The sequence below is a fragment of the Sparus aurata genome, chromosome 5 (assembly GCF_900880675.1).
Source record: "Sparus aurata chromosome 5, fSpaAur1.1, whole genome shotgun sequence".
Taxonomy (NCBI): domain Eukaryota; kingdom Metazoa; phylum Chordata; class Actinopteri; order Spariformes; family Sparidae; genus Sparus; species Sparus aurata.
The window spans coordinates 33916074-33938492 of NC_044191.1; the positions used below are offsets into that span (position 1 = coordinate 33916074).

At 43.2% G+C, this 22419-nt stretch overlaps 2 protein-coding genes across 7 annotated transcripts in view; one reads left to right on the plus strand and one right to left on the minus strand.

Moving 5' to 3' along the window:
* The first annotated feature begins 1179 nt into the window (after positions 1-1179).
* adam28 (ADAM metallopeptidase domain 28) lies at positions 1180-18329 on the plus strand. Its single transcript, XM_030418450.1, has 23 exons — positions 1180-1491; positions 1810-1887; positions 5088-5176; positions 5271-5347; positions 5786-5864; positions 6011-6087; positions 6764-6959; positions 7048-7110; positions 7344-7415; positions 7530-7699; positions 9617-9698; positions 11703-11836; positions 12931-13108; positions 13932-14021; positions 14838-15033; positions 15129-15234; positions 15316-15472; positions 15885-15965; positions 16351-16444; positions 16547-16649; positions 16728-16845; positions 16949-17044; positions 17151-18329. The coding sequence occupies exons 2-23, from the start codon at positions 1830-1832 to the stop codon at positions 17181-17183; spliced, it is 2349 nt and encodes a 782-aa protein (XP_030274310.1). The 5' UTR covers positions 1180-1491; positions 1810-1829; the 3' UTR covers positions 17184-18329.
* A 1412-nt stretch (positions 18330-19741) lies between these two features.
* ppp3cca (protein phosphatase 3, catalytic subunit, gamma isozyme, a) overlaps positions 19742-22419 on the minus strand; it is a 28887-nt gene continuing 26209 nt past the window's right edge. For 4 of the 6 annotated variants that reach the window (XM_030416937.1, XM_030416939.1, XM_030416935.1 and 1 more), the window contains one exon: positions 19742-22416. In XM_030416937.1, the coding sequence (XP_030272797.1) occupies positions 22256-22416 (161 nt within the window). In that variant the 3' untranslated portion in view covers positions 19742-22255. The remainder of the gene's footprint in view (positions 22417-22419) is intronic. The other 2 variants (XM_030416936.1, XR_003984055.1) reach the window with 2 other exon arrangements.

Consider the following 22419-nt stretch of genomic DNA (forward strand, 5'->3'; position numbering starts at 1 on the left):
CTTTATCTTTATTCAAACATAGGTATACAACCAAATAACATTTAAAAAATGGTTTAAACAGCTCCGAAACCCACACATATCGATATTTAATGATAGTTGTAGTCAGTGTGTGTGTTAAGAAGAGTCACTGTGCAATATACTCTTTGTTTACTTGGCTGTCATTCATGTGAAATTGATTGACAATGTTTTGTAATTCCTGTGAAATGGATTCAGTGCAGTCAATAAATTCTGAATTTCTTCAGTGACACAGATATCGAGATGTATCGTGGATGAAATTCTTGCAATATATCGATTATCGCAGAATCGCTGTATCGAGATATTATCGTTATCGTGAGCAAAATATCGTGATAGTATCGTATCGCGAGGTACCTGGTGATACCCAGCCCTAATGATGAAGCCTCTCTTTAACAACACAGAGGTCTCCAAACAAATCAAGAGTTTCAGCCTTGTTCATATAAATACATCAAGAACTGTGTTGGTGGGAATTCTGTGACACGTTGGCGGATACACACTCGGACTGAACTCTCATGAAGCCTTGTGTTGACCTCAGCTGAACCGTTAGATGCGTTGATGCACAGAACAAGGAGAGTTTAACTGGTCCCCCATCATCACCGCTGGAGTTACAGAGGCGCTGTCAGAAGCCAGAAAATCAGAGATTCTGATGGGCTGCTATGTGGTCTCCACACTCACAGTGAGCCAATTGTTCAGTTTCAGGTCATGTCCTCGATGAATGGGTCACATCATGGAATGAGTGAGCATCATCAGAAGTTTATGACCAGGATTTGTATGAATGGAGCTGAGTTGTGACATGAAACTAACCCAACCATCCCATATTTACTCAGGTGTGACACACTGGACCGTCACCAGGTGAATACAACCAGAGATCATTTGTGTTCAGATATATTCTCGGTGCTGTGTGTTGTTGCACTGCCTGCCAACGATGCCTTGCACCTCTGCTTCCGGTGTGGAGATTGCTTTTACCAACCACAACCACCAAAAACACTGTGTCAAGAGTCAGAAAGCTGCCTAACCTGACTGGAAGTTGAATCACTATCGTGTTGTAGCACAGAAAAGCAAACCCGACACTTTATTTACACGAAGCTGTCACGCAGTGCGACTCTGCGCTCCACCTCCTGAGCCTCACACTGAACCGTGTCCTGATTTGTCCTGTCCCGGTCTGCCCCTGAGGGGAACGAGACACATTGGCCTTATTGTCTTTTGACACTCTCCACTGTGACTCTGAGCATGTGTTCGGTGGGTTGAGGGGACGGAGTGGCAGGGGAACAACATCCGCAACTGCTGCAGAGAGCTCAAATCTTTATGTCTTTATTTGGCAAAGTGTTGTGAAACTTTCTGATGTGATGTGGTGACAGCAGAGTGACGTCTGTGATGCAAGTGTGAGTCAGTTGGCCGCAACAGGATGAGGGCAACTGCTGATTTCTGGATACTGTGCAAAAAAAGGGAAGACTCGGCTAAGATTTCATGAAAAAGGTAGGAAATATACTGTCAGAAGAAATGCATTGTGTCTGTTTGTCTGAATGACTGCAAGACGTGGAAAGTATGTCATGAGACTGCAGGGCTGAGCTGCGACCACAACACCGTCGGCGGTAATTCTTCCTGCATTCCTTGAGACGCAGGGGCGTGCTCAGGCCGGTCGAGAGCGTGCTTCGAACTCTGCTGTCAATGAGGAAGTAGCTGTGACAGGTCCAGGGGGGCCAGCGGAGGCGTGGCCTTCACGAGAGAGCAGCAACACAGCATGCAGGTAGACAGCATAAAGCCTGATCAGAGCACCGATCTGCTCTGTTACAGGGACTGTCTGCACTCGGACAATGACGCCAACGCTCCTATTGTGGGTCCTCATCCTAAATGCCTCGCTCAAGCCCTCAGGTAAGTCTCTGGATACTGTTACCTCCATTCAGCCGTGGTGGCTAATTAATAACTAAAGCCTAGCACAGCACTTCAAACTTGTGGGTTTACTGCTTCTGGGCATGATAGTGAAAAAAGAAAAGGTGTTTTAAAAACACCTGAGCAGGTACGATTGATCTGCTGCATCGTAGATTAAATAAATGTGGGTGTTCTTTAAGGACTTTAAACACTATACTCGTGTTACTTCCATCAGTTTTAGGTCACTGAATGATATTTGTCTTCACATAAACACATGGTTGATCAGTGGTAATGAAACATGCTGTGACAAAATGTCCACTTAACCTGCGTATTTACTTGTGCAACATATGATTAGGGAGGAGAGGCTGCAACCTTTTATCCTGCCTGGTGTAACATCCCGCACAGGAATGACACAACTGCTGTTGTTACACTGCAATCACACTCATAACCGTCTGATATGACTTAATAAGACGAGGAAACGAGTTGGGATAGAGTGCAGATGTTGTGACACACCGTCACCACCCTCTGAGGTACCACTGTGTACCTGGCCGACAGGTGACCATGACTCAGAGACGCTTAGTCATTTCCTTCACGACCTGATTTCGCCTGATGGGAACTGCCGTCTTTGTTAACAGTTTCTTATTGTTGGTCAGACGACAGTGAGACGTCCTTAATTTCAGAGAGTACATGTACAAATGTCAAAATGAGGAAGTTGTGAAATCTTCAAACTGTTAAAGTAGGAGTTGTGGATTTTTTTGTTCCCTACAGAAAAAGACTCTGAACGCCAAAAACAAATATGAAACTGTTTCAGATGGATCAATAGAGAGGTGGAGCGATGGCGTGTTTTCGCAGGCTAACCCTGTTAGCATCGCTCCGGTTCCCCTCCAGAAAAAGCAAATGACTTTTTTTATCAGCGGAAATAATCTCAGTGACACACACAGACTTATTATTGTTACAGGTTTTGTTTATCGAGATAATCATCGCAGTTGAACACCGCTTGTGTAAATTAAACGTGTAGCAGTAAGAAGCTAATGTTAGCCTACAAACATGCAACATCACGGTTACATGACAACTAAGAGTCTTACTGCACAATTACTATCCAGGTTTTCTATAAACTTGATCAAATGGAGATAGTGTGTAACTAAAGAGGGCCTTTAAAGACGGACTAGTGAGTAGATGAGTCTCCGTTTAATGTCCCCGACGACCTTTGTAGTCTCATTCAGACACGTTTATATTTAAACTGTGGGACATTTAATGGTGAATTTTATGTTGGAGAACAAAATTTGTGAATATGTTCGGCCTGTTTTGTCCACAGACTTTATTTCAGGCATTTAACTGAACACATTCAACAAAAACTCAGACTTTGAGACGAGGGAGCCGGATGTGCAAAAATGTGAACTGATTTCTGGGTTTTCAGACTACAAACTTTGCATTTTCCATATAAGTGAGAGTTCAACAACAAAATCTAAAAATTTAAAATAGAAATTCGATGTTGTAAATCCACAAGAAGATTTATAACAATACAGCAGAGTTCAATACTATCAAAGTAAACAAAAAAAAAGGTCAAAGAAGCTCGTCTCTTCTACAAAAAACGCCTCGTCAGCTGTCCTGCCTTTAACTCTGTGACTTTGTGACATCACACTGTCACTGTTTCTGGCGGTGGTGGGTCGAGCATGTGTGAGCTGACCAATCAGAGGAGACTGGGTCTTTAAAGGGACAGTATGAGGAAACCGAGGAGACGTTTTTGAGCATGTAAAGCTATTCTGGTCGTAACCCAAAATAAGATTAAAATGAACATAATGTCTTTCAATGCAGTGACTCCACTTAAAAGCACGTTATCTATTGACAGTGACCGATAATGTTGTATTTAAAGGGTTAATTCAGAGTTATTGACTTGGTTGAACTTTTCCTGCCCTGATGGGTGGGTGGAGATGTTCCCAACAACCTTCACCAGCAAGTTACAGTTTGTACATGTAGCCTGTCAGAGCGAACCCGGAGAAACAAACATGCAAATTACTCACACTGACCCCGATTACAAGGTGATGAACGATGACTCAGACGGATATGAATATTTCTTGAATCAGCACAGATCGCGTCATGTCTGGCCTTCAGTAAGAGAACGATGACCAGAGAGGACCTGAGTTTCATCCTCATCCTCAGAGGAAAGTTCTCTCCTGTCGGGTCGTCGTCCAAACCAAAACAGTGTTTAAGTTAACGAGCGTGACACAAAGACAAACTCTCTCCTGCTCACACAGCCGCCTGTGTTCCTGCTGATAAGGTTATCGCAGGATCCCTTCACTGATAGCTAGTTGCTATGACAGAGCGCCAGGCGCCGTGTTGATACTCTAAACACTTCATATTAATGTGTCACGGGTCAGAACACAGAACCAAATTGGAAAATCCCGCAACAGCTGGACAGGATGCAGCCAGAAGAGTTAAACACTAATCTGCTGCGAGTGAGTTAATCTGCAACTAACTTTCATCTGAAGGATCTCAAGAAAATCCTTGTGAGTTTGCAAACCAGTCTGCAGACATCTGCCACTAGCTGCACGGCTAACTGAGCTACACGGCTAACGGCAGCTAGTCTCTGCAGCCAAATGTATTTTAGCGTAGCTCATCTCCAGCAGACGCCCACAGCTGAAAATAAAAAACACCTCTCAGCCGGTTCCGCTCTCTGGTTATTTTTAAATGTGCGACATAAATAAACTTTAGCTTGTTTTTTCTTGAGAAGCTCGGGGGGATTTTCAGTGTGGTTGAATGGGCTCTTAGAAATGACATCATTATAGATTCTCCACTTCCTGTTACATACACACCCTATTACAGATCTACTGGCCTCATTAACGATGCTCATAACGACCTCATTCCAGCCCTTTTGCTCGTTATGTCAGTCGGCTAATTGGCTCATTCGTTAGTTCTGTCTGTCGCTAAGCAGCCCTGAGCGGTCGTGGGTCAAACGTCGCTCCCTCAGTTTTCCCGTGAGCTCAATTTGATTTGTTTTCTCGAGATCGCCGTCTTATTTCTGTCATGACGTGATGATTTCACTCAGGACAGATTGAACCCGAGGTCGCAGAGAATCAAACTGACAACCTGCTGAGCGACCAGCGTGAGCGCCTGGTTCCTCTGCACTTAGTTTTATTTCTGGCCCGTCTCTACAGCATTTACCTTCTCATCACAAACTCAATGTGCATGTTGTGTCTCCACAGAGAGCCACGGTCGCGACTTCGAAGAGGTGAAAGACTACGAGGTGGTTCGACCTGTCAGACTTCACACCGTCAGGAAAAGACAAACGGAGGTATTTTTGTCCTGCTGTTAATACGTAGTTTTGTTCTTAAGAATGAGAATGAAACACTGAAAACACAATTTTCACATCTTGGTTTTTTTCGCAGGATGTCCGACCGCAGACTGTTAAGTATGCGATGACGTTGGGAGGACGAGACATCGAAATGCAACTGGAAAAGAATAAGTAAGTTATTACTTCCCTGAAGTCGTTTCCTTGTAAACGATGAGGCACAAAATGACCAATGCGTGCTGGTTATAGAGCCAACATTCAAGGTCATTTCTAAAATACAAGAATAGATCGGGTGTTGCTGGTTTACCGTATCTTGATGCCAGAGAGAGAGTAGATGTTTTCACAAAGATCAAACTTCCCTGTTTTACTTCTTTGTTTTGTGTGGTTTTGATGCATCGATTGGAATTTTTGATTGACGTAGATTCCCATTATTACACATTAACTTTATTAAACTTGTGCAAACAAATGTTAATTTCCACAAGAGCATTTGTTGTGTTTCTCCCACGCCACAAAAATAAGTCAGATGAATCACCGCCTGTAGAAAATGTGTTGCAGTAGAAACGTGACGTCATGCAGGATGAAATAACGGTGATTTTATTTTCTCATCACCAGTGAATTACTCACCAGCGACTACTCTGAGACTTCCTACCGAGAAGACGGGACGCAAGTCACCACAACTCCAAATGACATTGTGAGTATTTAGATTCGTTGGCAAGTTTCAGTTCCCTAAACGGACTTTTTTCTCAAACAATATGCAGCTATTTTCAGTTAGAATATAAGTTGGACTCATTTCACATGTCATTCTCCGACTCAGTCACATGTTCGTGTCTTCCTCAGGATCACTGCTACTATCACGGGAGGATCGTGAACGACAGTGGATCGGCTGTTAGCATCAGCACTTGTGACGGACTCAGGTGAGCTCCCGAACAATCCTCTCTGTGACCCAACGGTTCATTAAAATGTCCAGAAATCATCCGAAAACTGAGGATGGAGCGAACAGAGTCCAACACTGATTAAGCGTTATGATCCCTGTTTACGTTGCTGTGATGAATCTGGTGATCAGAAGCCTTCTCGCACATCGACTTGTGTATTTGTGATTCAACCTCCTTTTTAGCTCTGTTTTGGTCTCCACCAACTCCTGTGATAAATGTTCACCAGCTAATCAGGAAGCTTGTCTGAGCAGGATGCGTGAATCAAGTTTGATTACAGTCATATTGAACCAAAATAATGTAAAGTTAGCCAGTTATTCAAGCTCATAATTCAGATTAAGATGTATCGTGCTACTGTCACACCTCAGATCACGGACGAATGTAAAGATTAGAAGAAGAAACCTTTGTATTCCAAGTTGAAGTGCAATAAAAAAAATGTCTCTGCTGTCTGAAAAAGTAAAGGAACTCCAGGATCATCCTGGCAAAACTTTATTTTTTTCCACCAGATCAGAAGTCAGACACAGGAGAGAAAACAGTTTGGATCAGACTTAAAAAGAAGATCATAAGTTGACCCTCAGGGCTTCCGTACTGAGGTGTGACTCAGTGTATTTAATCCTGCCTCAAAGCACTAAAGATACTAACAGGCTTGATGTTGGTTCAGGGGTTACTTCAGAACGTCTGCACAGAGGTACCTGATCGAGCCGCTGACCGGTGGCGATGAGGGCGACCACGCCGTGATGACTTTCAACGACACGAAAGACACGAACTCCACGACACCCGCCGTGTGCGGCGTCACCAACACCAGCTGGAGCGACGAGATCGAACCGCCAACGGGCCGCAGCCGCTCCAGATCAGCGGTAAAGCTTTCATCACACCCTGCACATTTTTATGTTCTAAGGAAAAAGTATTGGTGCTTTATCTGCTTTATTCTGTTTCGTCCTGCAGGGAATCTCTATCGTCCAGCGGCAGAAATACATCGAGCTCTTCCTGGTGGCTGATAACCGAGCGGTGAGACAAACTCAGGAGAGATTCCTGAATCTCTGAGGCGTGAACAGACTTGTCCAGCTGCTTGTGTGTTACTCTATGTTGAGACAGCAAGCAGAACAGTTTCGGGGCTCTGATTTGTTAAAAATCACACGCACACACAAGACAGCTCTTTTACAAAATCATCTGGGAAATTTGTCAGTTAATCATCTGCTGAGCAACAGGATGTGCTCTGACATGATGTCATGTCGTTGCAGTACGTGAAGATGAAGCGAGATCAGACCAAGTTGAGACAGAGGATGTTTGAAGTCGTCAACTTCGTCAACATGGTGAGTCAAACCACAGAAAAAAAGTGACACAAACCTCCTGCTGGTTGTGACAATATTCAGTCTTATTCTAGTGATTAGTTATTAGTCCAGATGACACGGTTTGTTTCCCTGCAGGCGTACAAACCCCTGAGGACCTTCGTCGCTCTGGTGGGGTTGGAGATCTGGTCCAACAGCGATCAGATCACCGTGACGCCGCCGGCTGGAGCGAACCTGGACGCCTTCATGAAGTGGAGAAACTCGGTGCTGGTGAAGAGGACAAAACACGACAACGCGCATCTCATCAGGTACGAACAGCGTTCAGCCATCAACTCATCCATCTGCGCGACAAATAGCCCGACTTTACAGAGGCGGTCCATAATCAGGTGACCGTTTGTTGTCATGGTGATTAAAGGTTCATTTATTTGTCTTCCCACGTCCATTTATGCAACACTGGAACAGTTTCTGATGGTGAAGCTGATCTGTGGTCTGTTGTCACTCGGTTAGATTGATAAAGACACATTACACAAGTTAGATGTGTCAGTTCACAAGTTAAAGCAAGCCACCATCGACTTTTAGCTTCACGCGGGACGTGAACGCTATTCCCCCGGATGAAAGTTGAGCAAAGTTTGTTCTCCGCCCCGTTTAGAAGGTGGCAGGGTCCGCCACATGTTAACAAAGTAAAACAGGAGGCCTAAACAAACTTAATAAACAAACTCTTTTTGTTTTCATGACCGAATAAACTGAATAATCAAACTGATACAATTTACTCTGTTTTACTTTGTTTATATGTGGCGGACCCTGCCACCCTTCTAACTTCAAACATCTTCTTTTTTCTCTGAGAACAGTTTCTTTATTCACTTGTGGAAAACGGTTTGTATTATTACCTCAATAATATTGTAAATATTGCGACTTCTAAAGTTTGCGAGTTGGAATTTCTTCTCCAAAACTATGTAGTGCCTCTTTTAAACAAGAAGAAGAAGAAGAAGAACAACAACAACAACAACAACAACAACAAAGAAGAAGAAGAAGAAGAACAACAACAACAACAACAACAACAAAGTAGAAGAACAACAAAGTAGAAGAAGACAAAGTAGAAGAAGAAGAAGAAGGACAAAGAAGAAGAAGAAGAAGAAGAAGAAGAAGAAGGACGAAGAAGAAGAAGAAGAAGAAGAAGAAGAAGATTTAAACTGGATTCAGGCTTTAGCATTAAAATCCAGCCTCTCGATCTGAGTTGATATTTCTTGCTGAATAAAAAGGGAAGTTGTGAGTTCTGGTTTTCATTAAAAAAACAATCTGCACATTTGTTCGTGTTTCACAAGTTCAGGTCGTGAACTGAAAACAGCTGCTGAAGTTTTTTTCCACATCACACAAGATTTGCCGTCACAGATAAACGTTTGTTTGGGTTTCAAACTGAAATGTGTTTGACGTACAGGCGGGCCGGTACGAGGAACAGTCCAGTTCCCAGAATCCCTTCCAGGAAACGAAGCAGCCCAGAGGGAACGAAAATTGGAAAAGAGATCTCAGTATTGTCTCTTTCTTTTCTCCTAGACAACTATGAGATCTCTGTGAGACCAAAGTGAGGCTGTGGCTGATTTCTTCTGTTTCTCAATTGTTTCTCCTGAGAAACAGGTGCAGATAATCTCAACTTGGGCTCCCTGTAAGTTTCAAAGGAGATCTCATCGAGCTCTCAGTGAAGTTTCAGAATGTCTCCCCAGTGCTGGAAAGCAGCAAGGTTTACGCGGTAAAGTCTCAAAACTGACCTATTGCTCCGAACGAATTTTAGGAGAAACAAATGAGAAATGTTTGAGACCAAAAAAGACTACAACGAGACTGAAATGAGAACTCTCACTGAGCTCCTTTACGGCTCCATTGTCATAAAGGAGCAAGCTTTGAGCAGTAAAATTTTCCTCTGGGAGTCAAACTGGATCAAACTTGGTACTGAATGTCAGTTCCGGGTGGGAACACGGGCCCGTATCACTGAATCGAGCTGAAACAACACACTTGGATTTGAATGTTACGTTTCTTTTCCAGAGCTGCAAATTTGATTTTAATTAATCAAAACATGTGACGACTAGGAAACATATCTCCCCAAAACCAACAGCCTCATAAAATATCTGAAGCAGAACCAGAATCCAAATGGGCCTTTATGAAACTGGTACTTTCTGTGATTTGAGAAAGTCGTGAACTTGTGTTTGACATGTTGGACGTTGTTTGTCTTTCAGCGGTATCGACTTCGAAGGCGCGACCGTCGGACTGGCTTTCATCGGGACTCTGTGCTCGGGTCACTCTGTCGGAGTCGTACAGGTGAGGATCCGCTGTGGCGGTACCGACTGTAAAATGCTTACAAACCAGTCCAACCAGTTAACAGGGAACGACAAATACTTGGACACAATTCAAAAAGCCTCTTCAGGGAATAACAATCAAACTGAAATCTGCTTCGTCATCCTCTCAAGTCCTCAATGAAATAAAACAGGAAAGCTGAAGGTGTGTAAGTGGGCTCGGGTTTCAAGAGGTCCAGTTACAATGAGCAAACATGAGAGAACCTGCAGGTGTCATGAATGAGCCCGGCACTGATTCAGGAAGAACACACAACTTCCGTCAACTAGAAAGATCAGGAGCAGCAGAGTTTCTGACTGACAGTCTGTTGGGGCGAGTTCTGCAGTGAGTCAAGGACAGAATCAGAACCACCTCTTTTAAAGGGATATTCCGGTGTAAATTTAATCCATGGTCTAAATCACCGTGAAACTGTGTTAGACTCCCTCTCGAGAGACCAAGTTAGCAGACCGCTAATTTACGGAGTTTTATCAACCTCAGAAACGACCGCACGACAACAACACACTGCAGTAAATGGATCCAAATATAAACCGCCACCAAAAAGCCACAAATAATGCTCAGAACAGCACCAAACTTCAGCAACAGTACAAATAGGGTCTCAGCACATAGTCCGGGGCATCTAACCTCCGCTAGCTTAGCTGGATTTCTACTGAAAAGCTGACTAAATTCACCACTCTTCTGCAGCAGCTTCCTGTTGACGGGAAGTCCCGACGAGTCGATTACCGAGTGCAGTAGAGTTCCGCGGCTCATGGATGAAATGTATGATTATGACTCGGTGGAAAAGCAATCAAAGTTCATATGTGTCTTACCTGCCAGTTTATAACAGTTATTATCGAGAGCGGACAGGGAAAAGAACGGAATTGAGCATTTCTAACCGCACTCGGTAATCGTCGTGTCGGGACTTCCCCGACCCGGAAGCTGATGGAGGAGAGTTGAAATCTGTTTTTAGCTTCACAATAGAAATCCAGCTAAGCTAGCGGAGGTTAGATGCCCCGGACTATGTGCTGAGACCCTATTTGTACTGTTGCTGAAGTTTGGTGCTGTTCTGAGCATTATTTGTGGCTTTTTGGTGGCGTTTTATATTTGGATCCATTTACTGCAGTGTATTGTTGTCGTGCAGTCGTTTCTGAGGCTGATAAAACTCCGTTAATTAGCGGTCTGCTAACTTGATCTCTCGAGAGGGAGTCTAACACAGTTTCACGGTGATTTAGACCATGGATTAAATTTACACCAGAATATCCCTTTAAGCCTTCACAAAAGGGGGCGTGGTCACAACCTGATTGGCTGAGAGGGGAACGCCCCAAGCTGCTGCTACTCATTAATCAGGAGCCGGTCTGCACACAGCTGATCTGAATCCACTGCGATCAATACAGAGAAACAGCTAAAATTAAAAATATAGAAACGTCACGCTGACTTTGACTTCACAGGTGTTACAAAAACATTCACACCTGCTTCACCTGGACTTTCTGCTCAGTACCAGCAGTCAGTGTTTGTGTCGCTTCCTGCCTCTGAATATGTGTTTAAGGATAAGAGAACGATTAATAATCCATTCTTCGAAATGTCATCGCTTCATAAAACCAGTTCCCTTCACATGCCAACCCTTTGTTGTCGTTTCTCTTAAAGGGGAAGTGCAACTTTTTTTTCTGCTGCTGTTTTTTATAATTCTTCCACTTTAATGCAGCTCTCGTCTAGACTGTGCCGCGAGGATAAGAGGAACTTTCTGACCCAAAACAAAAAAAAAGTCAACGTTCCAGTCAGAGAACAGGAACCAGGAGAGAGCAGGCTACGTGTTTAGATTAAAGGTGCAGATAATAGAAGTCATCATCGTGTTTTCATTGGTGAATAATCAGCTGAAACTGAGAATCGTTGTGTTTCTGTTACTCTGCTACTGGAGATGTGACACACTGGACCTTTAAAACAATCTGTATTTGAAGAGATCCGCTCATATAACCGGGTCGGTCGTGTCTTTCTCAGGATCACAACGACCGGTCCATCGCAGTGGGAGCCACGCTGGCTCACGAGATGGGTCACAACCTCGGCATGGACCACGACGACTCGAGTCGCTGCGCTTGTTCTGGAGACAGCTGCATCATGGCCGCAGCGCTCAGGTGAGAACAGAGGCGGAGATAAAGGTGGGAGGTGAGACGGAAGCTGTCAGGGAAAGACACACAATGACACATGTTATACAAAGTGACGCAGTCTCGTTTTACAGGCCACGCCTTAGTTACACATGTGTGAGCGATCAGATGATCAACCTGCAACATGACGATCAGACGATCAATGAAGAAAAACCTCGAGACAGTAACAGGACGCAGACGATCAAACTATTTCTGAGTAAAAAGAAAAACAGTTTCACAACTTTAGTAAAGATTCAAACTCCACGATGTACTTTAAATAAAAAATTCCAATGAACACGAGATACAAGTCAAGCATCAGAAACACATTTAACCAAATATCCCCAAAAAGATTTATATTTATATATTTTTGGGGTGTTTTAAAAGATTTTCCAACCATTTTCAAACCATTTATTATTTCCCAATTTCCAATTTATTGCCAATTTCTATTATCTATATTTGGTTAAAGGTATTTATTACGATGTTCAGTTGGAGAGGATGTTGACGACTTCTTCCGCATGTTGATCAGAAATGTGCAAAAAAATAAAATATTTTAGTATTTCGTGGACTTTAAATCTTTACAAACCCTCTGCGTCCCGTCACTGCCTCGAGGTTTTTCTTGATTGATCATCTGATCACTCACATGTGTAATTAAGGCGTGGCCTGTAAAACATGGCTGCCTGAGTGTCAGCGAGTCGTCATCGTATTGATTTTTATTGAGTGTGACACTTACATGTTTCAGTCTGCTGTCAGTATGACAGAGATTATGTACAATCTTTAATATAAATGCTGGGCTGATATTGGATTGTTGGTAGGCTTCTTTATTTTAAGAGATTAATGTCAGATGGAGAAATTCTCCTGAAAAAGGAACTCGTAACCGGTGTCACCTCCCACGCGAGCCTCAGCGAGGGAAGTAAAAAACACATCGTTCTGTCTCACGTCCAAAAACATTAATGAAAAATTCCTGAACGTCCCACACGCAGCTGTCAGAACACCAGAACCTGGACTCACCCAGCATTTAGTTGTGTAACTGCAGTTTAAAGAATGTGACCATGGCGTTAACAATGACATCTTGTTTGTGTCCTCAGCTGGAACGTCCCTCGAACCTTCAGCAGCTGCAGCGCCGCAAACTACGAGAAGTACCTGACGGGCCGCAACCCGAGCTGCCTGCTAGACAAACCGGACTTCCGAGGCCTGAAGGCGCCTTCAGTCTGTGGAAACGGGTTCCTGGAGAACGGAGAGCAGTGTGACTGCGGCTCGGTGGAGGTGAAACAAACACACAGTTTCAGATTGTATCCGCGTGTGTTCACGTCTTTTCACCTCGAGGCCTCTGATTCCTGAGTCCGACTCGTCTCCTCGCTCTCTTTGTCTGATCTTGTCTCTCCCGGTTTGTTTTAGCCTCGAGGTTTCATGTTGATCAGCTGTTTGACAAGCAGCAACATCTTTATTTCCATCCTCCAGAGTAAATAGAAGAAGATATTTAAATGAGTCACAACAGGTTTTTAGCTGCTCATGAAAAACAGCCTCTCAGCAAAAAGACTGGCTTCTTCTGTGGATGATATTAATCCTGTGAAATCACCGGCAATGTACGGAAGCCCTGAAGGACAATCCTGGTGATCCGTTAGCTAAATCTGATCTAAATTATTTTCTCCGCTGTGTTCATGACTTACATCTGGTGGGAAAATACAAGTTTAAGTAATCTGTCCGACTTGTTTTTTGTTTTGGTTTTTGTTCGTCTGTGGGATGTGTCACTGGGTCGGATTCCCTACAGACTTATTTCCATTAAATTCCTATTTCCATTTGCAGACACGTGAGAAATAATAATTAATGTGTGAAACTGAGCAGTATAAAAACATGTTGATGAAGATTTAAACCCCGTTAATAGTCGGTATCTCATTAAATATCGAAACTGTTGTAAAATATGACAAATACTTCCTGAAACTTTGCCAGTAAGTCTCACTGTGCACCAAAGTAAACAACGACTGAGTCAAAGGTTGCTCTCATATCTAAACCAAATAAAACTGAGGTGTGTAGAGTGACAGACGCTGTTTATGGATTATGAGTCTAACGAGCTGTGACGTCGTTACAGGAGTGCACCAACCCGTGCTGCAACGCCACCACCTGCACGCTGACGGCCGGAGCGGAGTGCGGCGAGGGCGACTGCTGCGACAACTGCAAGGTGAGTGAAGACGAAGGAAGGAACGCCGCTGTTCTGTCTGACGTCCCTCCACGAGTGAGCTGATCTGCTCCTGTCCTCTAGTGGACGTCTGAGGTATCACACAAATATTAGTTCACCTGCTGCAGGAGGAAAGTTTCTCTCCTGACTCATTGCACAAGCAGGATCAAATGGTTTCCATATCACCAAACCAAACTAAGTACATTAACGTCTTAATAATCATCGGTGAGATTATTTGAATTTGTTGACAAAATCCGGACAACAGAATCCAAAACATTGTTATTAAATCGGATTCTTGATTGCAAGCGTGAGGGAGGTTTTGTCCCAAAAATACAAACTCAGAAAGATTTATTTTTTCCCGTTACTGAACAAACAAGCCGAAGCTAGACATGTGGCAGGGTCCGCCACATAAAAACAAAGTAAAACAGTATGAAAGTGTGTCGTTTGTTCAGATTATTCAGTAATGAACACAAAGATTGTTTGATGATTTTGTTTGTGTAGGCGGAAAAAATGAAGATCTTTCTCTTCTGAGTGCAATTTCTTCCCCCCAAAAACTACATAATGCTCCTTTAAAAAGTTTGAATGTGTCGGTGTTGGGTTTAAAACTTGTCTCCGCTGCCTCCCAGTGGACAGAAAGTGTAATTCCTCCTTCGAGGTGTAAAAAACTGAATCTGGATTTCGTAGTTTACTGTTAAGATGCAGATTGGACGTTAAATCCGTTAAAAAGAAGTTTGTGAAATTTACTGATTTTCTGCTCAAAGTTTCTGGAGATCAGCAGCTATTTATCAGCGTTACTGAATGTGCTGCGACTCCACACAGATTTCATCTCGGTCCAAGGAGTGCCGCGGGGCGCAGGATGAGTGCGATCTGGCCGAGTACTGCGACGGGAAGAACACCGACTGCCCCGAGGACGTCTTCGCCGTGAACGGCCTCCAGTGTGACGGCGGCCGAGGATACTGCCACAACGGCCAGTGTCCACAGAGACCCAACCAGTGTGTCAAGATGTACGGACCAGGTGAGCGTCCCCGTGTGTGTGTGTTGTGTCTCTTCACATGACTCTACTTTGCTGAAGACATTATAATATAAGATGTGATCGTCTGCTGTCGTCAGGTGCTACAGAGGCCCGTCGGTACTGCTATGAACAGAACACCAGAGGAACCTACTACGCCTTCTGCAAACGTCCTTCCAACAGCCTCTGGATCCCCTGCCAGGCAGCGTGAGTCTCTGCCGGCTCTGTGGACTCATCAGAGTGAAAATCTGTGCTGGAATGAATGTTTTTCTCTCGTTATTTTTGCAGAGACATTTATTGCGGGAAGCTCTTCTGTCACAACGGGAACGAGAACCCAAACTACGGCCGCATGGTCCGGTTCAGCGACTGCAAGGCGTCGTTCTATGACGACTACACCAAAGACTACGGCCAGGTGGACACCGGGACTAAATGTGGGGATGGAAAGGTAACGCTCGCTCTGTAAAAAGTCGGCTTTTTGTGTTTTCTTTTCTGTTTTGTATGAATTTTTTAAGGAAGATTTGTTGTTTTGTCTTCCCCGTGTGTGTAAGAGTGAAGTTTTATTTTCTCTTTAGGAATGTTTTTCCCCCCAGTGCATTTAAGAGAGTTCAATCATGTCATTTCTATCGTATATGTGATAGTTATATATACATTATTGCACTTTAAATGGTAGAAAAAACTTGTTTTTAACTCAAAATATGGCACTTTCTTACATGACATGACTTAAGTAATTGATTCAAAGACAAATATTGCTAAATTGGTGGCCAAAGAGGTAGAAATTGTTCAACTAACCTGCTGTTTTATTGTAATATATGAAGAAAATCAGTCTCAGGTGTCATTTTTCTTTCTTTTTTCTGCAGGTGTGCAGCCAGAACGAGTGTGTGGATCTCGCCACAGCCTACAGAAATATAAACTGTTCTGCAAAATGCCCCGGCCACGCTGTAAGTACAAGCCAGCAGCGCTCATTCAGTTTAGTCAATATGTAGTTATTACATTCATTACCCACAAATAGATGGTATACCTCCTCTTTAAAAAAAAAGAAAAAGGCAGTGGTGCTCGTACCACTTTTGTCCACAGGGGGCGACAAAGTTAACACAACGTAAAGTTCCCGTCGCTGCTTTAATGTCACAAAATAATAAGCAGGAAAAGATGCAAACGATGAACTTTAAAGAGAGAACAAACTAATTATATGTGCTGCGAGGATCACTGTATTAGTTTGCCCCTCAAGAAAATAATAAAATAAATATTAAAGTGTGCATCTCGTGTGTTTTTAACGATCTGACAAAACCAGCTGACGACGTGTTTTGATGATTTTCTTTTCCTCAGGTGTGCAACCACCGGAGCGAGTGTCAGTGTGAGCCCGGCTGGATGCCTCCGAACTGCGACTCCAAGGATGGAGCATTCAATTCTGTGTCTACAGGTGAGAGCAGTTAATCATTAACACGATAAAGAGGATATAATATTATGACATTTGTAATCGACGCTGCATCCAAACAAACTGACGTCTGCTCTGTTTCTACAGGAGTGGCCGTCGCCATCGCCATCGTCACGCTGGTGGTTCTGGGTGCCATCGCTGCTGCGGTCGGGTTCATCTGGAAGAAACGACAAGGTCCCGTGTTGCCCAGGTGAGTTTTCAACAGCTTGTTCCAGGTCTTGAGGTGAAGTGTTCCATCCAGCTGATTAAGTTTCTCGTTATCTAACAGCGCACACACCCAGACGAAGTCGTCAGCAGCGAGTCGTCCGCCTCCACGCCTGAACAAAGGCCCGCCTCCACGCCTGAACAAAGGCCCGCCTCCCAGTCAGCCCACGCCAGTGCCAATGGTACCAAACTGTTATTCACTGTATTAAAAAAGCTGTCGAGTTGACATTTATCTTTTATTCATTCAGTGGATTTTTCTAACAATGCTTGCTAACATTTTTTTAGGTTGTAAAGCCGAAGCCCAAAGGAGCTCCACCTCCACCTCCTCCAGCGGGGAACAGACCTAAACCGCCCGGCCAGAACTACATGGCTGCACGCCAGGTAACGCCGACCCACATTAAACACAGATCGTCCACAAACTGATGTGAACAGCAGATCTTTTATTTATATTTTGTCCACCTGAAGAAGTCTTTGTTTGGTCCTGTAGGCTCTGAGGCCCGTACCGCCTCCGAAGGTCTGACGTGTGACGGTGCCGCCTGATATCCAACCAGGGGACGCTCGCTTGTCCACCTTTTCTCCATCGAGCGACTGCTGCTAATCCGGAGGAGCAGAGACTAGTTGTTTTCCTCTGCAGCTTCTCTTTCTGCAGCGCCGCCAGAAGCACATGTACCGGTGATGTGCAGCGAGCAGGACGGACGAAGCCGACTTCTAAATTGTTACTTGCATGCCACGCACGGAGGACGTGCCACCACAGGGACGACCTTCTTGTTTATGACGGCACTTTGTTTTATACTGCAGGGTGAGCGGCCCTGATCGTGAGCCATATCGTTTTATACTTGTGTAGTTTTGTCACAGAATATTGCACAAGACAGGATGCACTTGTCAGTATTCAGGTGCTGCAAAAAGACTTTAGTTTGTTTTGTTTTTTTAACCCTCAAAAACATCCTGAACTGCTTCGATGAACGTTGATGTGACGGATGTAAATACTAACTCAAACATTTCAGATTTAAAACAAGCACACAGGTTCTGTTCGACGCTACACGTCATGTGTAGGAATGATTTTGAAAGTACGAGCACTTCAAAGGGGCTCTGTGTGATGATATTTTATCAATTTACGTGCATTATTTTGTTGTTTTTATCAGCACTATGTGAGGATTGTAACGTGAAAAGTGAGATCTGACACGACGGACTTGAAGCGGCTCGTCTCAGAGCGACAGCGGCTAACGTTAGCTGGAAAATGGAGTCCGCGATCATGAACTAAAGACCGGCTTCAACTCAGAAATCACACAGAGCCTCTTTAATATACTGTGCTTTAAGATACTCCTAATGAGCAGCTCTTAATTAATGCCAGATTCACTGAAACACCAGACAGTTCAGTTCACACACACGTAGACAAACACACATCATGTCGTCTGCTGCAGGCTCCAGATCAAATGTCACCATCACTGTTTTCATTCACAATCATCACACTGCCTGATATTTAACTAAAACAACTTGTACATTATTATTATTATTATTGTTTTTTATGATTAATTTGGTTTGTATGTAAATAGTTTCTGCTACACACACACACACACACACACACGTGTCATTTCGCTGTTTGTTTTCGACTCGCTTCACTCTGTGAGCAGGTCGAGAACACATGAAATAAAAGAAATTTAAAAAATCCTGTGTTCAGGTTTCACATTCGGCACTGAGCAACAACGTGGTTGTTTTTATTTAAATGTTGCATCCACTAGAATAGCAGATTAAATGTTATCACATTACGAAACAGTGACCATATGGATTATGGGCCAGTTATCAGCTGTGGAGGATTATTGGGGTCGATATTCAGCATTTTTTGATTATGAGTATGCAGCTTCTTCTCACACAATGTCCGGTCTGATTGGAAACACTGAACAATGAAGTAACTAGTAACTAAACCTATAAAATAAAAGTAGTGGACAGGAAGTATAAAGTAGCAGAAAATGGAAATACTCAAGTTAAAGTATCTTAAAATTGTACTTGTGAGATTAAATATCAGTTTTCAGTCGACCCTCATTATGGACGACTGTATACGTCTTTTAATTCAACCGATATCTGAACATTAAAGGGATATTCCGGTGTAAATTTTATCCATGGTCTAACAGATTTCAACTCTCCTCCATCAGCTTCCGGGTCGGGGAAGTCCCGACGCGACGATTACCGAGTGCGGTTAGAAATGCTCAATTCCGTTCTTTTCCCTGTCCGCTCTCGATAATAACTGTTATAAACTGGCAGGTAAGACACATATGAACTTTGATTGCTTTTCCATGGAGTCATAATCATACATTTTCATCCATGAGCCGCGGAACTCTACTGCACTCGGTAATCGACTCGTCGGGACTTCCCGTCAACAGGAAGCTGCTGCAGAAGAGTGGTAAATTTAGTCAGCTTTTCAGTAGAAATCCAGCTAAGCTAGCGGAGGTTAGATGCCCCGGACTATGTGCTGAGAACCTATTTGTACTGTTGCTGAAGTTTGGTGCTGTTCTGAGCATTATTTGTGGCTTTTTGGTGGCAGTTTATATTTGGATCCATTTACTGCAGTGTATTGTTGTCGTGCGGTCATTTCTGAGGTTGATAAAACTCCGTAAATTAGCGGTCTGCTAACTTGATCTCTCGAGAGGGAGTCTAACACAGTTTCACAGTGATTTAGACCATGGATTAAACTTACACTGGAATATCCCTTTAACACACTGATATGTTCCCGTCCAGGTGGCAGTAATCTTTATGTTAGAAGGTCTCGAGTATTGACTAAACACTACTTATCCCTCCTTTGACACCTTGCCCTCGTGCAAGGCATTAACCTCCAAGCAAAGATGTCCGTGATGTCTGACTGAAAACGTTTTGAAAACAGGAACGCTTCTTGTAAATCAATGTGGGAAATGTACAAATTAACTGTGTGCAAAACAGCAAAAAGTGTTAAAACTGCACCAACAAACATTTTTAGATTTTTCTTATCCTATAATTTTCCATCTGAAGTGCAGAAAAAGCGCCTCAAAGTCCAAGTGAATTAAAAAAAAACAAGAGCCAACATCAACAACACCAAGACGAGTCAAATAAAACACTGTATTTGAATTTTATTCTTTTCTTTCAAGTGATACATCTACGTAAAAGATTTCATGGCCTCGCATGACAAGTACGGTACGGCATTTCTTTTTCATCCCTTTGTTACAGCTATAATAAGAGTCTCGATGAACAACAGTTTGTTTACATTCTGCGAGATATGTATAGGACCTGACAGGAGGTCAGTATACTGTATGGCTCACCCGATAAAAGCCTTTTTAAAAACAAAAAATGTTAACATCACAATTAAAGAGTGTAAAACCCAAATACTTTAATATTTAGGACGTTTTCCCCCCCAGAAGTCTACGGAACATAAACGGCAAACAACAATAGTTTTTTTTTTTTTAATGAAAAAACTTTTAAGAAGATTAATATTACTGACATTTAATCTTAAACCCACGTGTGGTTGAACGTCTCCTGGCTTGCCTCGACTCGTTCGCCATCCACACACAAACGCACACATACGGATCTTGACATGTGTGGCCAAGGCGGCATGGCACATGAGCACAAACGCCTCGTTTTTTACAAATAAAAACAGGTGGAGGGGGGAGCGTGTATTTACAAGAATAATAGCAAATCTTAAAGCTTATTCCCCCTCCCCCGTCCTCTGCTGAACGACGATAAGACAGAAAGAGTTACAGTCAGGTGTGTCGAAGCACCAGGTGGTTGTACGTCCGAGTGAAAGCGGTTCTTAAAGGGTCCGGGGGGGTCGACTGTGACGAGGGGCGGACGTGTTGAGACCAGAAGAAAAAAACATACCGGCAATCTGAGCATTAAAATAACATACTGTGTGTGTGTGTGAGTCAGCCGTGGTTGAGATGATTACAGTACTGTTGGGCCTCGAGAGACGGCGGTACCTTTTATAGCATCATCCCTGCCGAGGGGGGAACGACTCAGTCCATTGTGTTCTGGGTACAGCGCCGTCAAAGTGCTGTCATTTCACTGCATGTCAAATGTTTTCCCTTCTCTGATACGCACGCTTTTTTTTTTTTTCTTTTATCACAATTAAAAAAAAACAAAACAAAAAAAGAACGTGCATTCTGTATAATGAACAGTAGATGGAGACACTAATACAGCTTTAGAAACAGAGGCAAGCCCAAAGAAGCACAGCCCGGATTATTTAGTGTTCCACAATAAAACATCAAATCAAAACTGCCAGAATTCTGTTAAATACACGGACACGTCCTAAGCATGAATGAAAATCAGTCTCTTCTTTTGAGGACAGCGTGGCCGGCAGTTCCTCTGCTTTTTTGGAGCAAATGTGTCCTCTTTTGTCCAGAAACAAAGAACAAACAACCGAGAGAAAAAAAAAAACGTGTCCTTCATGTGTCGGTTTCGCCGGAGGACTCCACTTAACTTCAGCGCTCGTGAAGAAGAAGAATAAGAAGAAGAAGAAGAACAACAAGAAGTGCTTCCAACCAGGATGTGGGAGTATTGACACGTCTGGCTGCGTTGACGGAAACTGGATCCCCCCTTTTTTTTTTTTCTTTTTTGGTTTAGAGGCGAGAAAAAACATCCTAGTAGCCATCGAGTGAACGTAACCAGCACAGAACAGCAGCTATGATTGCACACAAAGCGTTAATCCTTCACTTGAACCGCTTCATTCACGAGTAATAATAATAATAATAATAATAATAATAATAATAATAATACAGGAAGAGATTTGTGTTACTCGGGAAGTGAACAGAATACTGAAAGAAAAAGTCCATTCATCAAATATTTGTGGAAAAATGTATAAATAGGACGATAAGTCTTCATTAAATCTCAGCTTTAAGTATAAAATAGTAATTTGTAATAATTGTTCTGATACAATCGACTTCCCTTTTTCTTTTTTCCACCTCTCAACACACACAATTTATCTTCCGACAGACACACGTATAAGCAAACACTGTACGAAGAACCTCCAGCGCCCGAAAAATGTCTCGATCCAAAGATCCAAACGAGGCTGCTGAGGCCAAAGTATCTGAACTTCAAATGTTCCCTTACCAAACACACGGAGAACAACAATAAAAAAAAAATAAAATAAAATAACTTAAAAGTGACTAAAACTCCTGGATAACGAGGGCCTCGTCTACCTGCATCAACTCAGATTTAGAAAAGTTTTATAACTTTGACATGTATAAGTTAGGACTTCCATGAACAGTATACATTTAACTGCAAAAATGTCTTCATTCAATGATTTGGTGCTATTACATAATATATCTAATATATTTGAATCTTTAATAAATAATCTTCCCCGCGTGATTTAACACATCGTATGTTTGTTTTTTGCTGGAGGCGTCTTCTCAGCGATGTGGCCTTCTTTTTGTTTGTGTCCGCTTCTTTTCCCCTCCCGCCTGATCGTGGGTGAGCGGGAGATGGACGGACAGATTCAGTCGAGGAGACAGACGGAGAGAGAGACAAAGAGAGAGAGAGAGACAAAGAGAGAGAGAGAGAGAGAGAGAATGGCTGGGGGCTATGATGTGTGTGGGCTGTGTGAAGACGGGAGGGGTGGCGTGTTTCTGTTGCTTATCCATCAGTGCCGTTCTTGTTGGGAGTGTTGGTGTTGATCGTGGTGCCGTCTGGCTGCTGGCTATCTTTGCGAGGCGGCATCCTCTCGTTAATCCTGTCCAGGCCGCGTGCCTCCTCGAAGTTACGAATCTTCCTCGTGGGAGAGAAGCCTTGAATGGCTG

What these genes read in the sequence shown, in the direction of transcription:
- adam28 (XM_030418450.1), top strand. Translation starts at nt 1,830, where the DNA reads ATGACGCCAACGCTCCTATTGTGGGTCCTCATCCTAAATGCCTCGCTC. An exon ending in TCGTCAACTTCGTCAACATG is followed by an intron (nt 7,416 to 7,529) that starts GTGAGTCAAACC and finishes GTTTCCCTGCAG; the next exon opens with GCGTACAAACCCCTGAGGAC. An exon ending in ATTCAATTCTGTGTCTACAG is followed by an intron (nt 16,445 to 16,546) that starts GTGAGAGCAGTT and finishes CTGTTTCTACAG; the next exon opens with GAGTGGCCGTCGCCATCGCC.